This window comes from Miniopterus schreibersii, assembly GCF_964146895.1.
Source record: "Miniopterus schreibersii genome assembly, chromosome: 3".
Taxonomy (NCBI): domain Eukaryota; kingdom Metazoa; phylum Chordata; class Mammalia; order Chiroptera; family Miniopteridae; genus Miniopterus; species Miniopterus schreibersii.
The window spans coordinates 56,542,031-56,562,844 of NC_138103.1; the positions used below are offsets into that span (position 1 = coordinate 56,542,031).

A 20,814-nucleotide genomic window follows, 5' to 3' on the forward strand; every position below is an offset into this window, starting at 1 on the left:
TAGAGACAAAGGGGAAAATGCATAAATTAGTGTAAATTATTCCTTTTAATTGAAGTTAAAGGTCCATGAAGGTAAATAGTGAGAAGACTATTTGTCACACTAGGTCATGAAGGGATCTCGAGGGCCAGAATAAGCAATTCAGAATTATTTTTATAGGAAATGGAAAGCCATTTAAAATTTCTGAGAAGAGGTGTGGCCTAATCAAAACAGAGCTTTAATAGCGCAGGAAAGTCAACAGTGGAGGGAATGCTGGAGGCAGGGATACCAGTGAGGTACCACTGCAGTGGTCAAAGTGAGAGATAACGAAGGCTTGAGGCACAGGGACGGCAGAGAAGAAGGGGGTGGGCGCAGAAATATCACAGGAACAGAATCCACTATAGTGCCCCCAAATCAGAAACAATGAGAAACTCTGAAACTATACAGATATGGGCACTTCAACATTGGAGATTCTAAATCAGTATGTCTGTAGAGGGACTCATCAAACCGCCATTTCTGAAAATGGGATTTTGATGATGATATTTTGACAACTGCTGACCTGCATGTCTATGAATGTGCAGTTAAAAGAAATTACGCTGGCTCCAAGGTTAGGAAGGTCAGGAGCAACAGGGAGAAGAGACGAAAGGGAGGGAAAGAATACTACAGTGAGCAGAGCAACTGGGACAGACGGAGGAGCCACGCTGGTGACAAACTCTGTACTTCCTGAGGGTAAGATATTATTCTAAGTAAGAGGATAGAGAAGAAGTTGGGGAGAGAAGCTGAACTCAAGTTGATAGATTTGAAAATTACCGCTATGATCTGAAAAAGGCAAAGACAACCCCCGAAAAACACATGTACTCCAGAGTTGAGTCACAAGGAGAATGTGGCATGGTCTTGGATTTAGCAGGAAAATAGAAGGAAGAGAGAGTCATGAAAACTAAGGGAGACAGGCTGTTGAGGGGGGTACTGGTCTATGCAGACGAGTGTAAGGGTAAGGGCAGGAGGAAAGAGGTCAGTAGATTTGGTGTCCAAAGTTATAGGTGACGGATGAAAGGGGACAAGCAAAGGACTCTCAGGCTTCGGCGCTGGAGAGAAGGCGTGAGTCCGCCAGCTCAGACGGGCTGCTCCTCAAGGGGTTTGTTGGTGAAGGAGCAGCGGCATTGAGTAAGCTCTTTGAGGCGGTGAAGCGTGTTGCAGGTTTTTAGATGGAGGGGAAAGGCACAGAGGAGAGAGAGAGATTTAAGACGTAAGGCAACTGTGTAAGTTGGAATGAAACAATTCCAAGAGAAGGAAACTAGATGAAGGGTACAATAGAGGGAGTTGCTTTGGTGAGAATGAGTTATTTACCTCCCTCTCAGAAATGGGAGGAAAAGTGGCAAAGAAGGGAGACAACAAGGAGAAACGAGTACATAAAAATAAGGAAAGTTGAGCGAAGTAATTATCATGTTGTTTCACAATTGTACAGAAAGTGAGAATAAAATGTATTATGCACAAGACTTAAGGGCAGTGGGATCTGTTTCAAAGATTACTCAAGAATCAATTAAAGATAATCCGAAGGATTCCTGAGACGCAGAGACGGCCCAGTTTAAGGTTACTTAGAATATATTAGTATCTATTACAGAGTAGTAATAACTGGCTGGTGAACAGAAGAGAAGTGTAGGCATTGACAGGACTGATGATTGGCAAAATGCTTAAGGAAGGAGCCAAGTTGGTGAGGAAATCAAGGGAGCTAGTGAAAAACATGCTCGGAATGTCCATCACAGGGCGGAGGGAAGGGCTGCCACAATGACAGGAAAGAAGGAACAGCGAGGGGCAGGGAGAGGGGGGAGAAAGAAGCTGTGCTCAGAAAGAGGCAGAGAGGGCAATGGTGACCCAGGAAGAGCGCATCATGAGAAATGGTAACCACACTTACAGGAATAGGAAAAGGGGGGTGTAAGCAGAAGGCCCAGATTTAAAAAGAGGAAAAATATTTCTGACATTCTGTTAGTGGCAGGAGCGGCCTCTCGCAGCTGGTGGTCAGGAGGTGACCTCTTTGAGGCAGGCCGTTCCAGTTGTGATAAGGCAAGTGAAAGAGCAGTTTCGTGAAAAGATCTTCATCTTTGATATGGTGTACTTGTCTTCTAAAAGGAGACAACTTATAAAAATGTCATTTCCTTTTATTCACCTTTCTGAGCTTTATAATATGTAAAATATTAAGTATGGCATTGTGATCATAGGCATTGTGCCAAGCATACATTTTTTAAAAAAATTATGATACAATTGCTAATTTCCCAGATTACCTGTCCCCACTTCCTATTTTCTTAGTCCTAGCAACCCTATTTTCCCTTACTTCTGGATCTTTAATATTATATCAGTTGATTAAAGTGTGATCAACTATTATCCTGTGAATGTATTTAAAAAAAACTGTGTAGGCACTACATTAGAAATTGGGAGTGTCTATAAAATGAAAATAGCAATAAATAACACATGCAAAACATTGCAATTCAAGAATGAAATTTACACCTAAGAATATGGAATTTCCCTGATTAGAGGGAGCCATGGTGTACTGGTATATCACAGGATCCCCGTCAATGACTAGGTCAAAGGGGGAATGCAGTGTTTTCAATGTCATGGATATTCTAAGATAAAACAGCCTTAAAAAACTGAGTTTTCTACTTGCTAGTCAGATTTTATATACATTCTTGAGAAAGTGTCTGGATACACATTTTAGAGAGACACATTTAAAAAATCAGAAATTGTGATTTTGTTAGCCAAGAGTTAAATGGAAGATTTCAGTCATCAGCTAACAAAAAGAATGTACTCATAGTTCAAAGTAATAAACACGAATAACTATTTTATGTCTCTTTCAAAGGAGTAGAAAGTAATGGCTCATCAGTAATTTTTCCAGAATAAGTAAAGAAGGATTTGAGATGGAGAAAGTTGTTTTTTTTAAAGAGTGAAGTATGCCAGGGGAATTAAAATTTAAACTTTTTATTAATTTGGAGAGAAACTGCCAAGGAAAAATATGAGAAACTCACTTTGCCTATGTACAAAAATTATAAACAATGGGGAAAGTTTCACTGATTTGCTGGTTCAAACTGAGGATGGCAATGGTACACATACATCAACGAGAGATGCCAATGCACTGAGGGTCAAAAAGAGTGCAATGCACCTCAGCAACAAAGCTCCTGTGATTATCTCAGTTACTGGCTTTAAATGTGTACCATACTGACTGTATCTTCTACTAACACCTCATTGAAGCCTATTCACAAGAGCTATCAAGATGGAAATGAGTTTCGCCTGGCTGTAGTAGCTCAGTGGTTGAGCATCAACCCATGAGCCAAGGAGTTACTGGTTTGATTCCTGGTCAGTGCCCCGGTTACAGGTGGAATCCCCAGTCGGGGGCGTGCAAGAGGCAGCCAATCAATGACAACTTTCTCATCATTGGTGTTTCTCTCTCTCTTCCTCTCCCTTCCTCTCTCCGAAATCAATAAAGATATATTTAAAAAAAAAAAAAAAAAGATGGAAATGAGTTTCAATTCCATTCCTTCTCCTTCCTGACCACAAACCTGTTGATAAACTCAGCAAGCAAGAGTGGATTCAGTTATGTTATTTAGTCCAGGCTTATCAGAAATCATGTCACCTTTAGGCAACAGCGCTAGTTCAGTACAGCTGAAGAAAGAAAGAAAAGAAAAGAAAAGAAGAAAAGAAAAGAAAAGAAAAGGGAAGGGAAGGGAAGGGAAGGGAAGGGAAGGGAAGGGAAGGGAAGGGAAGGGAAGGGAAGGGAAGGGAAGGGAAGGGAAGGGAAGGGAAGGGAAGGGAAGGGAAGGGAAGGGAAGGGAAGGGAAGGGAAGGGAAGGGGAGAAGGGGGATATGTGAAGACACAGTGAGAAGACGGCCATCTGCAAGCCAGGAAGAGGGCCCTCATCAGGAACTGGATTGGCTAGCATCCAGGCTGTGGGACTTCTCAGCCTCGGTAACTGTGAGGAATAAACTTCGGTTGTTTAAGCCACCCAGTCAGTGGTATTTTATGGCAATTCAAGCTGATTAATACCCAGGCATAATCATGAAGAAAGGAAGAGGGAGGCATATTTGAGAGATATTTAGGATGCATATAGGACAAAGGAATTACACATCTGACGGTATTCTGCACATATTAAAAGAGTGATGCTATTTCTATAATACTATTTCTTCAATGTTTCATTTTATCTTATAAATCCTGTCTAAAATAAAAGTTATATAAACTGTCAATGAAAGACTAAGAAAAAGAGTTATGCTAATGGAAATACCAACACACGCTGAGTGCCGAGTACGTTCCAGGGCGTGCACTAAAGACCTTATATGAATTAACATTTGATCCTTCCAGTGGCCCCATAAAGTTAAGCACTATGATCATGCCTGCACTACATATGGGAATAATGGGGACTCTAGGGATGTTTCAGTACCATAAAGAGAGGGGGCAGTCTTTCTTGGAAATTAGGAGACGAAGAGAAGTAATTTGCCATCCCAGACAATTCAATGTTTACATGCTATGTTTCTTGATGAAAGTTTTGATAACAGAGTGGTATTGGTGCTGGCACTAATGACAGCTCTGCAGAGCTTGAGAGTCACCTGTGGCTCCAATGCCAGCTACAGACTTGGACACTCTTCTGTGTCATTTCCTTGATTTTCTTATCTGGCTATAGGAAATAATAATACCAGCTTCATAGGATTCTTGTAAAAATAGAGATAATATATACAATATACTTAGCACAGTGTCTGGCATATGGTGAGTCTTAATTGGTAGTGGTGATTATAACAATTAGGAATACCAGGCCCCAGGTAAATTCACACCTGCCACTTATATGCAGCCCAGCCCTTTACTCTTTCTTCCAGCCCTACCACATCCATGCCCTGTGTCCTCTGCCTGCCTAGAGCACAAACGTAAATTGGACTTAAAAGTTCAGTACTGTAATAGACTAAATAGAGAACTACCCTTGTCCTCCTCAGTATTTAGCTGTGACTAGGTGAGAGGCAGTTCACCGAGGTAAAAATATTCAGGAAACTTTAGGTTTAGAAAGACTCAGCTCCACCACAAATGATTAGTCCCTTGTCTTCTTTGGTTACATGTGTAAACAACAAGTTTAAACAGAAATTTAAGCTTTCTCTCAACTATATGATTTTATTTTTATAATACTTTTCATCTGCATGTTTTAAGCTGTAGGAAACCGATTCCCGGTGTTAGTTTCTAATAAGTATAATCAAATCCCAAATATTTTTAAAAACAGTAATGAAGAAAACAAACACTGAAGGCGGACAACACATCATCTTTCAGGCTCAAAGAATTCTGATTTGAATCTTCCAAGATTGAGGTCATGGATATGAATCTAAGCAAAGGACAAGCATCCACAATGTTTCTTTAAATATTTTGGATTTTCCCTACCATTACTGGCAAAATGTGGGAAGACTGAACTGTGTTCACAAAGATTTTTCAAGCTCAAGTGGAAGAGATTGTTCGTGGTCCGGTGAGAAGCTCTGGGGTTTTCCTTAGGTCCCTAGGCATTGTTTTATTTTCTTTTGAGCAATGGAACTGAGAGCAGACTGCAAATAAGCAGCTTACTGCCAAGGACATGCAAAACCTGTTATATTGGTCATTCTGGATCCAATTCAAGCACATACTGTTACTAGGTAAGATTACTTTTACTTTGCTTTGGTGGAAGTCTCAATTTTGCTTTAGGAAAAAAAGGTCATATTGTGCTTTTTCCATTTTTATTTATAAACCATGTATGTTCCTTCAAGCAATAAAATCTAAAATGACAATGACATAATTCTGATGTGAGAATAAAAATCCTAGAACCAGAGTGTTTCAGCTATTTATAGCTACACAATAAAACTACCACAAAACTTAGTGGCTTAAAATAATTTATTATTTCTTACTATCCTACAGTCTGAGTTGGGCAGTTTTTTTGCTCTGGGTGGTATCTACTTGTGCTGGAACCTATAAGAATTCTTCTTTACTCTGATGTCTAGAATCAGAGCCAAGGTACCTGAAACAACTGAAGGTAGCCAAGCATGTCCACCCACGTGGCCACTCCACACAACTAGCTTGGGGTTTCGAACATCACAGTTGTCTTAGGGTAACAGGACTTCCTACATGGTAGCTGGCCTCCAAGAGAAAAGAGGCTGAAACTGCTGGTTCTCTTGAAGGCCAGGCCCATTATGGAACGGCATCACATCCATCATGTTATATTGGTCTAAGCAAGTCCAAAGCCAGTCCATATTTAAAGAGAGGTGAAACAGACTCCACCACTTTGTATGAGAAGCAGCACTTTCACAACAGGAGGGAGGTACCTGAGGGCTGCCCACCTCTGGAGAACACGACACAGCCTACTGAATTTACCAGGAGCTCTTTCCTTTCCCCCTTTCCTTTGGATTTCACTGAGTTTCTTTGAACTCTATTTGAAATTTTTCAAATGTCAGGGGAAACAAGTCACTCACCTTTAGGATATAAGGGATGATGCTTTGTAATGTTATAATAATTTCTCAATGATTTTCATAATAGCAATAGAACCTTGATTTATATTACTATTTTTGTTCACCATAAATGTGAAGTGATGGAGCCCCAGACGAAATGGAACCATTCAGTCTCAGATACGTTCCCAAGCAGAGAAGTAGCCATTACAGTATACCAGTAAATTCTACATAACTTAGATTCATGTTATACACAGATGGCTGAATCAAGGGCCTTTACATTTTTATCTATTGTACTGAAATAAATGTGTGGGGTTTTTATAAGAAAGGGATTTGTAATCACCCACTTCCTCTTTTTATTCAAATTAATTTTCCTTCCCTGATCCTCTGTGAATCATTCCTCATATAAGAACTGGCTGATGAATCAGAAAGGAGCCAGTAAATTCTGATGAGCCTAAAAGAACAGACAAGCTTATCATTGTCAGAGATCAAAACCAAACCCTAAAATTACAGGCTTTGTTTAAAATGCTGTTTGAGACATTGAAATTTAGCACAGAGAACATACCTTTATCCTGACTCATTCTCACTGCATATTCAGCCCACTAAGGAGAGGAGGAGGCCAGTGAATTTCATTAGCACCCACTGACCTTTGAAAATTTGGTTGATAACAATCAGGCAGCAAAAGAGGCACAGAGGCCAAGCTGTCATCGCTGTCCCAGGCCACGCTGAGAAAAGGCAGGGATTGACAGTGGCCATCTTTGGAAGACTACAGCACAGAGAGTATTTTATTTTTTGTAGCTTTCTCTGTACCCCCCTTTCCCTTGGATTTCATTGAGTTTATCTGAACTCGGAAATGAAGGATACCAGGGACAAAAAAGTAACTCAAAATACACAGTTGTAAAGGATTGATACTTAACAGTCATGACAAACACACAGCGTTGATTTAAAATTGCTCCTATTGTCAGGCACATCCAACTTGCACATTAGTGATTAGTTTGGAGAATAGCTCTATAGACCCATGAAAAAGTCCAGGCCTAACAAAATGAGTGATGCAAGCTCTTCAGTTATTCAAATAAGTGATTCTGGTGTTAACTAATTGCATTAGTTTACCAAGCTTAAAACTCTAGGGTAAATAAATAATCATAACCATTATAGTTACTGAAAACAAACAAACAAAAAAACAATTTGGCTATAAGGAAACTACAAATTGAACTTTCTCATAATGCATCATACTCATTGTTAAAAGTGATTTATAAACAAACAAAAAAATCCTTGACAATGTTTGAACAACAATAGTCAAAATTTAGTGTCATTTATAGAAATGGGAAATTGTTTTTTGTAAGAGAAGGGGATTTATTTTCTCCTCTTGATTTATTACTTGAGAATCTATATTTCATAAAACTATCTAATATATTTTAAAATGGTCATCCAGTTCAAAAATACAGGGCAAAATATAACTAGCCTATAAACCATCTCAGCTGCCTTAGAGAAAAGGCTGCTTTTGCAGGCTGGCATGGCACAGAAGTAAGCGGGTCTGCTCGAGACTAATTAGAACCGCCCTCCTTCTCAGGCATTAAGCGTACACTGGTGTAAAGAGTGCAGGTTTCTCAGACGAAAGTGAAGAGGCGGGAACCAGTAGGTGTGTTGCCTTTGAAGCTTAGGTTTTCAGAGAACTTCGCTCCAGATGCTTGCACCACGGAATCTGAACTCCTGAGCGGGGTTCGTGCCACTTCTCATACAATATAGACTATCAGAAGCAAAGAAAAGCTGCTCACTATCCAGTTTTTCAAAAACATGGACATGGAAAGTTTCAAAATGTACTTTATATTTTGCTAATATACTAAAATTTTCAGCATTTTCCTACCCCCCATTTTTCCCCATGTAGATATCTATTTTATGTATAGTTATGTTATTTTCTTTTAATTTGGAAAATTCTTACCCTTACCTTTCAAACCTTGCTTTTCCTCGCTCCGTGTAGCCTTTTCTTTTGGCAATCTATTCCCACACCTCTTAGCTTTGCTTTCATATTTCCTCTCTTTTTTTTTGTTTCCTTGGAGAATTCCTCGATCCTAGCTTCAGATCCTAATTCATTAATTCCCTCTTCTCTGTGTCTCCTCTAGAGTTTATCTTGAATATTAAGATATTTTAAATTTTCAGCTAGTGTATTTTTCACTGACAAGATTTCATTTTCAATTTGTTTTAGTTTTATTTGTTTATATCTAGTTTTGTTTTTTATGTTTAAGTGATTTTAGTGGATATGTCTTCTTTTATACCAAGGGTCAGCCTTCACAATTTTTCTATAAAGGGCCTGATATTAACTATGTTAAGTTTTGCAGACCACATGATCCCTGTTGTACTACACATACTCATCTATGTATTGTGAAAGCAACCATAGAATATGTGTAAAAAAATGGGTGTGGCTGGGTTTTCCAAAACACATATTTACAAAAACAGGTCACTGCAGCCTCTTTAGAACACAGTTTGCAAGTTCCTCAAAATCTTAAACACAGAGCTACCATATGACTCAACAATACCACCTCAGGTATATACCCCAGAAATGAAAACATATGTTAATACAAAAGCTTGTATATAAATGCCCATGACCACATTCTTCCTAACAGCCAGAAGGTGAAAACAACTCAAATACCAAGCGATGAGTGATAAACAAAATGTAGTGAATCCATACAGTGGAATATTATTTGGGAATAAGAAGAAACTATGTACTGATACATGCTATAAAATGGATGAACATTGAAAACATTATGCTAAGTGAAAGAAGTTGGACACAAAAGGCCACATATTCTATGATCCCACTATATGAAATGTCCAGAATAGATAAATCTAGAGACAAAAGGTGATTAGTGGTTACCTAGGACTCATTGAAGTGAAGAATGGGGAGTCACTACTAATGGGGTTTCTTTTTGGGACTCTGAAAATGCTAATGTTAAAAAACGATGTTATGGTGATAGCTACACAACTGTATAAGTATACTAAATACCACTGAACTGTACCATTGAAATGGGTGAACTTTATGACGTGTAAATTATATCTCAATGAAGCTGTAAAAAAAATAACTAGATGAAATGGGAAAACAGATGAGTGGCTGCCAGGGCCATAGTTTGATAATTCCTGCTTTATATTATTGAGGATTCTAAATACTTATTTAAAGTTATTCATAGTTTATTCTGTGTGTGTTTTTTTTCTTCCTAGATTGAATTCATCCTTTTGATGCTGATTTTAAGGGCTATCTTTGTTAGTTTTCCTCCGATGTCTATCACATCAATGTTTCTTTCTCTCCCTCTCCCTTCCTCTCTCTCTAAAAATAAATAAATTTTCTTTTTAAAAGTTGTAAAACATTCTTTAAAAACCAAAACAAACCAAAAGGAATCCCAAAAGGCATAGGAGTGATTTAGGCATGAAAGGGATTAACTCATTATGTTAGGCCCTTAGGTTATCATTATTGAAAACATGCAAACACTGGTGCTTTCATATATAGAAAACAAAACAAATCTTGTAATTTGGGGAAAGAAGCTAACAACTCTTCTCTTAAGAATATGCACTGTAATAAAATGAATTCCAAGTTCAATAAAAGCATAGCTTCTGGAAAAATTCTATGTACCATGACAAAGTAGGATTCCTACGTTACATACACGTTGTCTTTTGAATCCTCACCGAGGGTGTTTTTCCCATTGCTTTTCAGAGAGAATGGAAGGGGGAGGGAGAGAGGGAGAGAAACATCAATGACAGAGAGACACATCAATTGGTTGCCTTCCACAGGGGCCCCAACTGGGTCTGGGGATCGAGCCTGCAACCGAGGTACGTGCCCTTGACTGGAACCGAACCCAAGACCCTTCAGTCCGAGGGCTGATGCCCTAACCACTGAAGCAAACAGGCTAGGGCTACATTAAATAGCCTTCTAATTGAAGAATTTAAGATTAATCATAATATTAAACAATATTTCTGCCTACACAATCATTCCATGCTAAATGAGACAGAATATAGAAGAGGTAGTTAGATACAGCTATCTTGCAAATTACCCCCACAAAATAATATAAAAGAGTCCCTTCTCTTTACACCACGAGGAAAATCTTTTTGCATCTTCCCTGATCTAGTTCAGGTGCTACAAGGCTTTTCTTACATCAGAGTGCCTCTTTTTAAAATCCTATAAATGGCAGTATCTACTGAGCTCCTAAGAATATATTAGACACTGTTCTAGGGACTTCATATATGATATCTTGCTTAAACTCTGAGAAGCACTTAAAATGTGAAGAATTCCTCTCATTCATTTGGCTCTATATTTGTCAAAGCTTAGAGAAGAGGAGACTCCTTTTCTTCAATGGTCCAAGAGGGATCCCCCCCTCCCAGTTTATAAAGTTTTCCCTAACATTCCAGTCACATCATTTTAGACTGAGTTTTCTGTACGTAGGTATGTGGTTATTGTTCTTAGTTAAAAAAATTCCTAACAGACTCTAATCTACCAACAAAAAAAGAATCAGATCATAAAAACCTGTACTAAGCATGATTCAAAGGGAAAAAATGAGCTGCAGTGAAAGCCAATTTGAGTTGGAAAGACTTGCCCTGTTAAATAACTAGACATGTGTAGCCACTTATGAAGCTGTCTGATCACATATGTTTTTAAACATCTGTCAGCACAAGCAGAACTCCATATGCCAGACATGGCACTCCTGAGCATTATGGAGGTTTGCTTGTGTTGAATTCTCAGATCCTGAAAGACATGAATAAATTTCACAGGTCGAACATAGGTTATTACTTCTTAAGTTGAAGGAAGCTTTGGAGAGCAACTCCTCCCAAAGGCTCGGTGACTCGTTTATTTGTACATTAATATTTTGAGGACAAGACTGAAACGAGCAATAACACCTACAGAGACCCAAAGGAAGAGAGATGTCAGGAAGGACCAAGAAGCAGGAGACTTTGGAGACTACAGCTTCATTTACAGAGCTGAAAGCTGACTCTAACTTCACTCTTTTTTTTGATAAAAATTTTTCAGTGACATTTTCCCCCCCATTAAAAAGTTCCCATCTCCAAAGTACAAACACAGTTCCTCCCAAACCTGCGGCATTTGTTCTTCCTCTGAAGACATCATCATATGCTTTCCACTGCGGCTTCACCTGGTAGGCGTGGATGAACACCACAAACACCACCACGAGACACATTAAAGGGACTAGAGCTGCAGTGAACAGGGCTGCGTAGATATTAGGGATGAAACACCTGAAAGAGAAGAGACGGGATGACTCAGACAACTTCAGTACGAACATTCAGAATGTATGACATCATTGCTTTATACTAACTCTTTGTAACTAAATGTTGGCAAAAGGACGTTTTTGGTTTGCCAAATTGAAGCTCTGTTTGAGCAGAGGCTACATGATTAAATCTAACCCACTGCTTCACAAAGTAGGATCTGTGAAACATGCATATCCTGAGATGCTCCGAAAACTTCAAAAAAGGGTCTGGCCAAATAAATTCGAGAAATGCACATTTGCTTTGCAGCTCTATCTTCTTGGCCTAATGAGACCAAGGTCACACTGGGGACTGCATGAGAGGAGGTATTGTTTAATGGCAAAGCGGAGCATTCCTAGGGCTCAATTCTGTCATTCCTAAGCTCTACATTTCCTAAGGAGCCTTGAATTCTCTTGAAAACGATGACAACTTTCCATTTAGCAGCTATACTGCTCAGTTGCATCTGCTATTACTAGAGTTTATTTAGAACAATGAGGTCCAAGGTAAACTTACATTATTTATTCATTTTGGTAACACTGAAATTCTACAAAAAATGGTTTTAGAGATGTAACTGGAAATTTTTACTCATGAATTATAAAATCCTCTTGTTCTTTACATAAAATCTTTCACACAAAAATGTAAAGATGGAGGACTACTAAATACATTCTCAATATCTAAAACTGTACTCTTGATGTATTCTTAAAAAGGACACACCTCTTACAACTTATAAAACTATAATACTTTTAATTACAAGAAATCTTAATAGTAGGTAGTGTTCTTTTCAAATATTTTCCACAACTTCTCCATTTTTAATACATAAACCTAGACAACAACATGGTCAAAAAGAATGGATTCTGAAGAAAACTCGAGGGGAAAAAATATAACCTGCTTAGAAGGAAACATCAAAATCCAAAATACAGGTAATCAGGGGAAACATCCATTCTTGCCACTTGGGAAAAAAAGTGCCTCAATTTTGTGTTTAAAAAGAGACACATTATCAAAGACCTTACTCAGGTATTATTTCTAATGAACATGATCCACTAAATGTATTCCTCTTGTAAACAAGACACATTTCAAGAGATATTTCAACACATATTCTGCATCTACAAAGGGATGTCAGAATGATGAATTTCCTGGCTTTTAGAATTTAATTTGGACGGCACAAAGGCTGAATCCTTCCCTGTATGCTCATCTTGGGCCACAGGCCCGCATCTTCCAGGTAGAAGGCATATGATGAAATAAAACAGGAAAACATTAATGGCCTTGATCTTGAGTATATTTCTGCACCAAAAATAGTGGTCTTGTTGGCTAGTCATTTCTATGTTCATTAGCTTTAAATGGCTTTTTTATTGTTTTCCTCTGAACTGTGGAATTACTGCCATATACCAGCCTAAAGGTGTTTGGACAAACACAGACACTGACGAAGAAACTCACACAGGCTTCACTGCTCTATTTTTACCTTGAAAAAATGTCATCACAGTTGAGTTTCAGGATGTAAAATGAGGATAGTTACTGAATCTATTGTGAGGTGCTCTAGGAATCATAAACATTTTATACAGAGTGCTAGGGTATAGATTTGGCTCCAACACACACAACTTTTCAGTAGCTGACCACGTTTGGTTCCTACTGCTCTACTGGGGGTGCCTTCCGAAAAACTTTCCTTCGTTTTACATTCAGAGGACAACCTTGGAAATCAGAACCCCAACTAATGGTGCACCATCCTGGTTAAAAAATAAAATGGCAAAGTGGACTTCAGGGAGGTTAGCACCGACCAGGCATGTCTGCAGGGCCCTCAGGAAAGAAGGACATTCCCTAAGTGCCATCGCTCTTAGAACTCTCCTTTGCACTTCTCCCCGCATGTACGATGACTTGGCCACCCTGGCCCATTCTTTCAGAGAAAGGGGCATGGAAATGATCCAATATTGAAGTGACCCTTTACCCCCCCATGCTCCTTCAGAACCCCACAGGTCACAGCCTCTCATAAGCACCGGGCTGCTGAGAGCGCCCCAAGTTTGTGCTCTGCATGGTCCACACGGGCGGATCACTAGTGAGGAGAGCGCTGGCCCCGGCCCCCGCCCGCTGGCAGCCCTCCCGGCTTTCCCGCGTACCTCAGCACCGCACACCCTGCACACCGCGGGGCTGCCCTCGCCTACTCCAGCCCAGCTCTGTGACTCCATCCCAGGCTCCCTGCAGCACCACTACCTGCCTGCGGACTGCCTCTCCTAGGGATTAAGGCGTCAGACAATTACCCTTAAAAGGAAAACCAAAAAAGCCTCATCAATCAGAATTGCCTTCAGTCCAACGAGTAAGATGTACAGTGCATCCAGGTAGTTTGAGGATTAGATTACAGGAAAGTGATGTGGGAGTTAGGAAACTATGAGTATCCTGTTAGGAACAGTCTCTGAAATAAGGCTGAAAACAGATTCTTGGAAAAACTGAATGTAATGTAAGAAATGTACAGGGTGAACGCCACGCACACGCGAGGGCTGGGGAAGCAGCTGGTTATAGTGCTGGCAGCCACTGCTTCAAGGATGGATCTGGCAGTTACCAGAAAATGAGACGAAGGCCTGGTGGATGCGTTTTCTTAAAAAGAGTGAGGAAAGTCTTTCCTCGTAGTGCCCAGCTCATCCAGCTCCAGAGCACTCCGGCGACCCTGCTTCCCTCTTTTGGTGCTGAATGTTCTTTGGGGTTCTTGAAATCACATGACTAACATTTGCTGCTCCCTCTTAAACTTTCATGGATAAATTTTCTTTCTTATTATAACCCACAGACAGTCCTAATTTATTTCAAAATCTTGTAAGGACTTCAACCTTTCCTCTATTTTTAGCCAGATGAAACAAGCAGATACTGTTTCATTACCTTCAGTTTTTCTCTTCCAGGGGTAGCTTGGAGCAGTTACAATGCCTTATGTCACTTTCTAATTTGGTAAGATTATTACTTCCCCTGCATAGCACTTTATCCTTACTGAAGTGTTTTCACTTGCATTATCTAACTTTACTAAAAAAACAAATGATGTCAGTGGCATGGGAGTTTCAGTTTCTTTATTCCTGTATGAAACAAGCATAAGATGAAGCTCAGGAGCAAAGGAGTCCAGGAGAGACATAAACCCCACCTACAACTGCTGAAAATATTGGGAGGAATGCTGGGAACTCCCTGTACGTGTGACTGTGATTTGGGTCCATTTAAATTCTATTTTAAAGAATGAGGTGACCCTGGCAAACTGGAGGACTTGAAGTAATCCAGGCGGCTGACATCTGGGTTACATCTGCGTTACACAGATAATGAAAAAGGACCTAGGAAATGGAAGAAAAATAAATGTTTGTTTCCAAGGTCTTCTTTTTTTTTGGGGGGGGGGTTCTTCTTTACAATGAAGTACTTCTCCTCCGTAAGACAATGATAATAGTTATGATTCACAGGCTCATGTGCCAACCTCCCCCAGGTAGGTCTCCCTAAGATTTCGTTAAATGATGGCATCTCCATCAAAAGCTACATTGGTTGCTTCAACTGACGTTGTCTTCTCCACATGGATAAGATGTGAGAGTGAAGAGAAAATCAGTTTGGGTTTAAGTAGCTTCAAGGTAAGAAAACAGATTCTTTCTGTCCTTCTGTTGTAGTGCATACAGCAGCTTAGCAAGGAAAATAGACTGAATTCTGAAATGCATTTTCTTTTAAGCTTTAAACAAAAACAAAGTTAAAATTAAATTGCAGATAAGCCATACAAAGTGAAATTGAACATTAGGATAATAGATGTACTTAGAGGGGAAGAGAAAAAATAAGGTGTTTTCTTAAACTGAATTAGCTGGAAAATAAAGACTATCGTAAGTATTACTACTACTGTACTTACCACCACCACCACCACCACTAGCAGGGATCACTGACTACGTGCCAGGCATGAAACTCAGTCCTCACATGCATTATTATGCATAAACATCACAACAATCCCATTAGGTTCCTTGTACACATGGAAAAATGAGACCTAAATTGCGTAAGGTCAAATTGCTAGTAGCATAAACAGGCTCATTTGCCTTCATGGCTACTTCTACAATTCTAAAATTATTTCCACAATTCTAGTAAAGCCACATTAGAGTTAGTGGTAAACACGCCAGTGTTCTCCTTGAGGACAGGGACTATAATTTGTTTTTGTTTATATTTCTCCTAGTGCTTTGCATAATAAAACGCTTAAGAAATGTGTATTGATTCAACTGATTTTTAGCAGTGTTTGAAAACCACTCACTTAAAGAAAAAGCAGGCATAGAAAATTCTGTATTTCGTGGGTGTGCTCAGTTCAATCAAAATCCAAGCAACATTTAAATATCTATCATGTACCAGGTACAGTGCTGGACATGGGAAGGTACATAAAGTTGCCTAAGTCATGGTCCTTCACATCAAACAGATTATATTTACAATAAATACACAGGGCATGAGAATCCAGTCTTCCACTCAAAATGTTGCTCTTCCATCAGCATCATCACACTACCTGGGAGCCTGTTAGAAATGCAGAATCTCACACCTATGACAGAGCTTTTGAAACCACATTTCAACAAGATCCCCAGCTGTTTCATGTGCACATAGTTTGAGAAGCATTCTTCTAGCACACTCAAGGGACATAATGTAGAATAATGCAATTAACTAATCTTTACATCTCTTTGGCAGCAAAGCCATGGGACTATGTAGCCCTGAGGAAAATCAGATCCAGAGATTTCACAGCACATGGTGGTCACAGCAGCCTGAAGGAGCAGAGGGAAAGAAAAGCAGCAAGAAGAAAAGGGATAGAGAAGCAGAGATCTGTCATATTTAGAAGCCTACGATTAGCAACCTGAGCACTCTGATTGCAGATAAGGAGAGAGCTAGCAAATACAGTGAGAAGAGAGAACAGATCTGCAGACTGGTGGAATGAAACAGAAGGGGCGTGTGGGTGTGGGTGGGAGGTAAATACTCAGTCCTGCTGCATATAAACAACCCTTGAAGGAAGGTTTCTGCCAGTGACGAGCAATAAACATGCTCGTCAATTGCCCACACTGCCCAAGGTTTCTGGAAAATGTGATCCCATGAACCATGTACCCCAATCCCCACACCCCAGCCACAGATCTCCCTAGCCACTGGTGAATAGCTATGAGGTATACAGGGTGTCCCCCCAAAATGTATACACACTTTGAATAATTATAAAGGCAGTGTTTATGAAAATATATTTCATCTTCAAAATGTAATAATCTACAGACATTGTGTGAATACACTTTTTTGGGATACCCTGTATACCTGACCCAAAGACAACCATTCTTCTGCCTTGCCCCTGACTTATAGCTTAGTGATTCTGCTCTAATTTAGCCGAGCTAATCAGCTTTGAGAATCTGCCACAGATAGTTGTTAGTTAGTGGTGGGCACTAGAGCCAATATAAATTCAGAGCAAACAGCCAGGCTGGAGTAAATACACAATGACGACACAGAAGAAATGGACAGAGAAAGTGGGGAGAAAAGGGGAGAGCAGGGAGGAACATCCAGGTGCTCACAAGTGAGAGATTGTCTCTGAGAAAGGAAGAGTGTGGCCTTGGTTTTCAGCATTCTAATTCAAGTTCTCTGAGGTCCAGCTACACCTCATTTCCAGTATTTGAATGCCCATGAGAATGGCTGAGGGGTACATATACGTCTATAGCCCTGCCCCCTTTACTTGAAGTAGCTTTGGTGAGTTTTTACATGTAATTCTAATGGCCATAGTTCAAACAGCGCTAGTGAATGGGTGACAGAGAGAAAGAGGGAGTGAACACACAACTGTTCCTTAAAACAATGTTGCTTTTGAAGAGGTAGCCGATTATCACTGCCACGTCTACCAGTTTTAGGGCTCACTCTAGTTTACACCATGGTTAGCATTGCTCTCTAACTCTGTGCATTGACAACGGCCTCAGAAGAAGCCAAAGGACCCAAAAATGAGAATCAGGCTTACCTTTTAGTACTTATAATGTATCTATATGCTTACATTATTTGAAAAGACTGATCAAAGAAAAATGTGAACAAAAATGCATTAAACATTAAACTGCCTAAAATTTAAAGTAGGCAGATACACTATATACACTAAAAAACAGTCTTGTGTTGCATATAATTAGCTCTTGGTGAATGACACAGTTACCTACATCCCAGGCTCATGAAAAGGTAAAATATATTTACACATAAATTTCAAAGATGAATAATGGACTCAGTATTAACAGGTTAGAGATAGTTGATAGAAAGCAGTCTGAACCCATGATACCCCAAAGGACCATTTATTTTTTTAAGAAACTCACGTCTGGACAGTCTGTTCCCTGAATAACAGGATGACACTGTTGAAAGCATTCTACCACCCTTGCTCCAGGTGGGTTCCAGTGAACCAAGTCCATTCAGAACTCAATCAGAGTAAGGTCACGCTGACTTGCTTTTTTTTGCATGCACTAATGCTCCATGTTCTAGTAAAACAAAATCGATTGGTACTGAAAAAATCATCGTCCTAGCGCATTCAGAACAGTCCTGCTTGCTTACCAAGGCTCGGAATGAATGCCGAAAAAAGTTTTTTTTCCTGAAGAATCATACCACATTCTTTTATCAGAAGATAATAAAATTACAGGTTTTTATAACTTTATAAAAATATAGATTTACAGAGGTAGGCATAAGAATATAAGATTAATGTCCAAAAATATTTGTCTTTTTGCACGCTCTCTCCACCCGCATCTGACTGCATGATTTCATCAGGCACACTGATCCTCAGAGTGTGACCACTAGGAGGAAGCAGCTTTCAGTGAGGCCAGCCCCTCACCACAGGCAGGATGCGGTACTTTCTGATCCTAGGTTAATGCTGGAGATATAATTTTTATTTTTTGTGATTTTTAAAAAATTCTCATCAGAGAATACTTTTTCCATTGCTTTTCAAAGGGGGGGGGGGATATCAGTGTAAGAGACACACATCAATTTGTTGCCTCGGGACCAGGGCCAGGGATTGATCCTGCAACTGAGGTACATTTAGCTGAGCTAAACATACCTTGGCTGGAATCAAACCCAGGACCCTTCAGTCCCCCAGCCAACACTCTAACCACTGAGATGAACCTGCTAGGGCTGTTTTTTTGTGATTTTAATGTGTATTTACTTCAATAAACTCAAGGCACTTAGGAATAGCTAAGAAGAAATTTGGGGCCATATGCCATCTTAGCATAACTGTTACTTCTTTTCCCTGATGAAAACTTTGTAGGCTTTGAAATTCTCTCTTCACAAACACTCTTACAATACACTTGTATTGCCCATGAAATACATGAGAAAGGTAGAAGTGTAGGTCTATGCTGACGAGAGTGTCACTGTGGGCCACTCTATTAAGGATATAGATATACTGTAAGTGGTAAATAATCCTGACAGCAATAGTGATCATTTCTCAGAGAGGCAAAAATCACTTGGTAGAAGGGTAACCCAACTGATAATGATTAACCACCTTTTACTGAACAGTAGCCACGTTACACTGTCTTGGAGATTAGACTCACAGATTCCTCTGGCTTTTTGTGAAAGTTGCAAATGCTCCAAGAAAACACTTCTAGAGCAGTCCCTGCAGGAATGAATGCTCAGTCATAACACACCTTGTATCATCTGTAGTCACATTAACATTTACAGCACATTGTAGTAACTGACGTTCCTAAATAAGGACTTGAAATCATTAAGAGATTGTTCATTGTAGTCTCTTTGTTGTTTAAAATACACTATACACTTCCTTCTCCTATTAGTAAAAATTTAATCTGTAAATAATAAGGTTAACTTTTTACTATTGAGAGAACAAGGATAATGAGATGAAGTTATATGTCAATAATTATAAGGTCGTTCGTTATCTTAAGCTGTATATAACACAGTTATATCTTGGCTTCAACAGCCAGCTTTGTTGCTAAGGCCTTCTCAACCCTGATATACTGAATTTTTTATTGAACAAATATTTCAGGATGTTGGTCTTCACTGAATTAGCACATCAGAGATGTGTTTTAAGATGTCTAAACACCCTTTATATGTTCACACTAGGTGGTTGCTAAGGTTGGTCCATGATACTAGTATTAATTAGTACTTACTGAATATTTTAATATGCTCTGAAATGTTGCAGATATAGCTGGGAACTTAAGTGTAAAAGGCATAACTCCTTCCCTGAAGGATCTTGGAGCAAGAAAAATACAATGTAACAATACGAGAGCATTATAAAATCCCATACTGCAAGCCCAACATGTGAGGGATATCTTATAAATGTTAAAAAGGTCAAAAAACATCGACCAAAATACCTAGGGAAAAAGAGACAGAGGTCATGAACTAATTTCAGAAAAGAAAAGTAAAAGTGAGCAAAGGATATGGAGGCCAAATTTCAGCCACTCTCTGGGGAATCCTCAGTTTTGATGGGGAAATGACACGCTTCATTTTCCTTGAAGTTGGGAAATCGTAAGGATTGGATCACACCTGAATGTTGAGGAAGCAATATTTTAAAGTTCCTTAGCTGGACAGCCCTAAACTAGATACTAGATAAAGAGATATAAAGTGATCTCCTTTGTGATTTACGTAAAGGTCTCAAGAGGAAGAGATGTTGCTGTTGGGGGTCTATGTGAGGGAGAAGCGCAGAGTGGGCAGAAGCCTCCTGTTGGGTCAGTACAACGCTGCCTGAAGAAAAGGGGTGTACGGCTAGGAACAAAGGCTCCGGAACCGACTCCCTGGGTCCATCCCAGATACTAACCTTATTGATTCTGTGACTTGGACCAGTATTGAACTTGTCCATACCTCAATTTCTTATAAAAATAAAATGGAGAGAACAGCATCTACTACACATGAGTGCAGTGAGACCTGAGTCGACACATAAAGCTCTTGGATCAGAGCCTGGCATGCTGTAGATACTCAATAAAAGATAGCTGCAATTATTATTATCACCTGTTACTAAGATGTAAATCCTCTTATGTATATACAAGACTTAACCTGTGTTCAGAAAAAAAGGTGGGGGGAGAAAGTGCTGAACAGTATGAATTCAATGAAAGAAAAACCTGCTAACTGGGGGAGGGACAGAAGGCTCCGTGAAAGAGGTGGGGTTGCATACCGGCTTTTCTCTCTTGAATTCCTTATCAGTCAGCAGATGTTTAATGTGATTCAACTGCGCAAATAAGGTGATGTGCCCGTGTGCACGGTGGCTCTGCATGAGGGGAA

The 20,814-nt window shown here is 39.6% G+C and overlaps 1 protein-coding gene across 1 annotated transcript in view; it reads right to left on the minus strand.

Moving 5' to 3' along the window:
• ADGRV1 (adhesion G protein-coupled receptor V1) overlaps positions 1-20,814 on the minus strand; it is a 425,471-nt gene that overhangs the window by 62,008 nt on the left and 342,649 nt on the right. Inside the window, exon 86 of the mRNA XM_081133843.1 lies at positions 11,477-11,634. Coding sequence (XP_080989969.1) covers positions 11,477-11,634 — 158 coding nt within the window. The remainder of the gene's footprint in view (positions 1-11,476; positions 11,635-20,814) is intronic.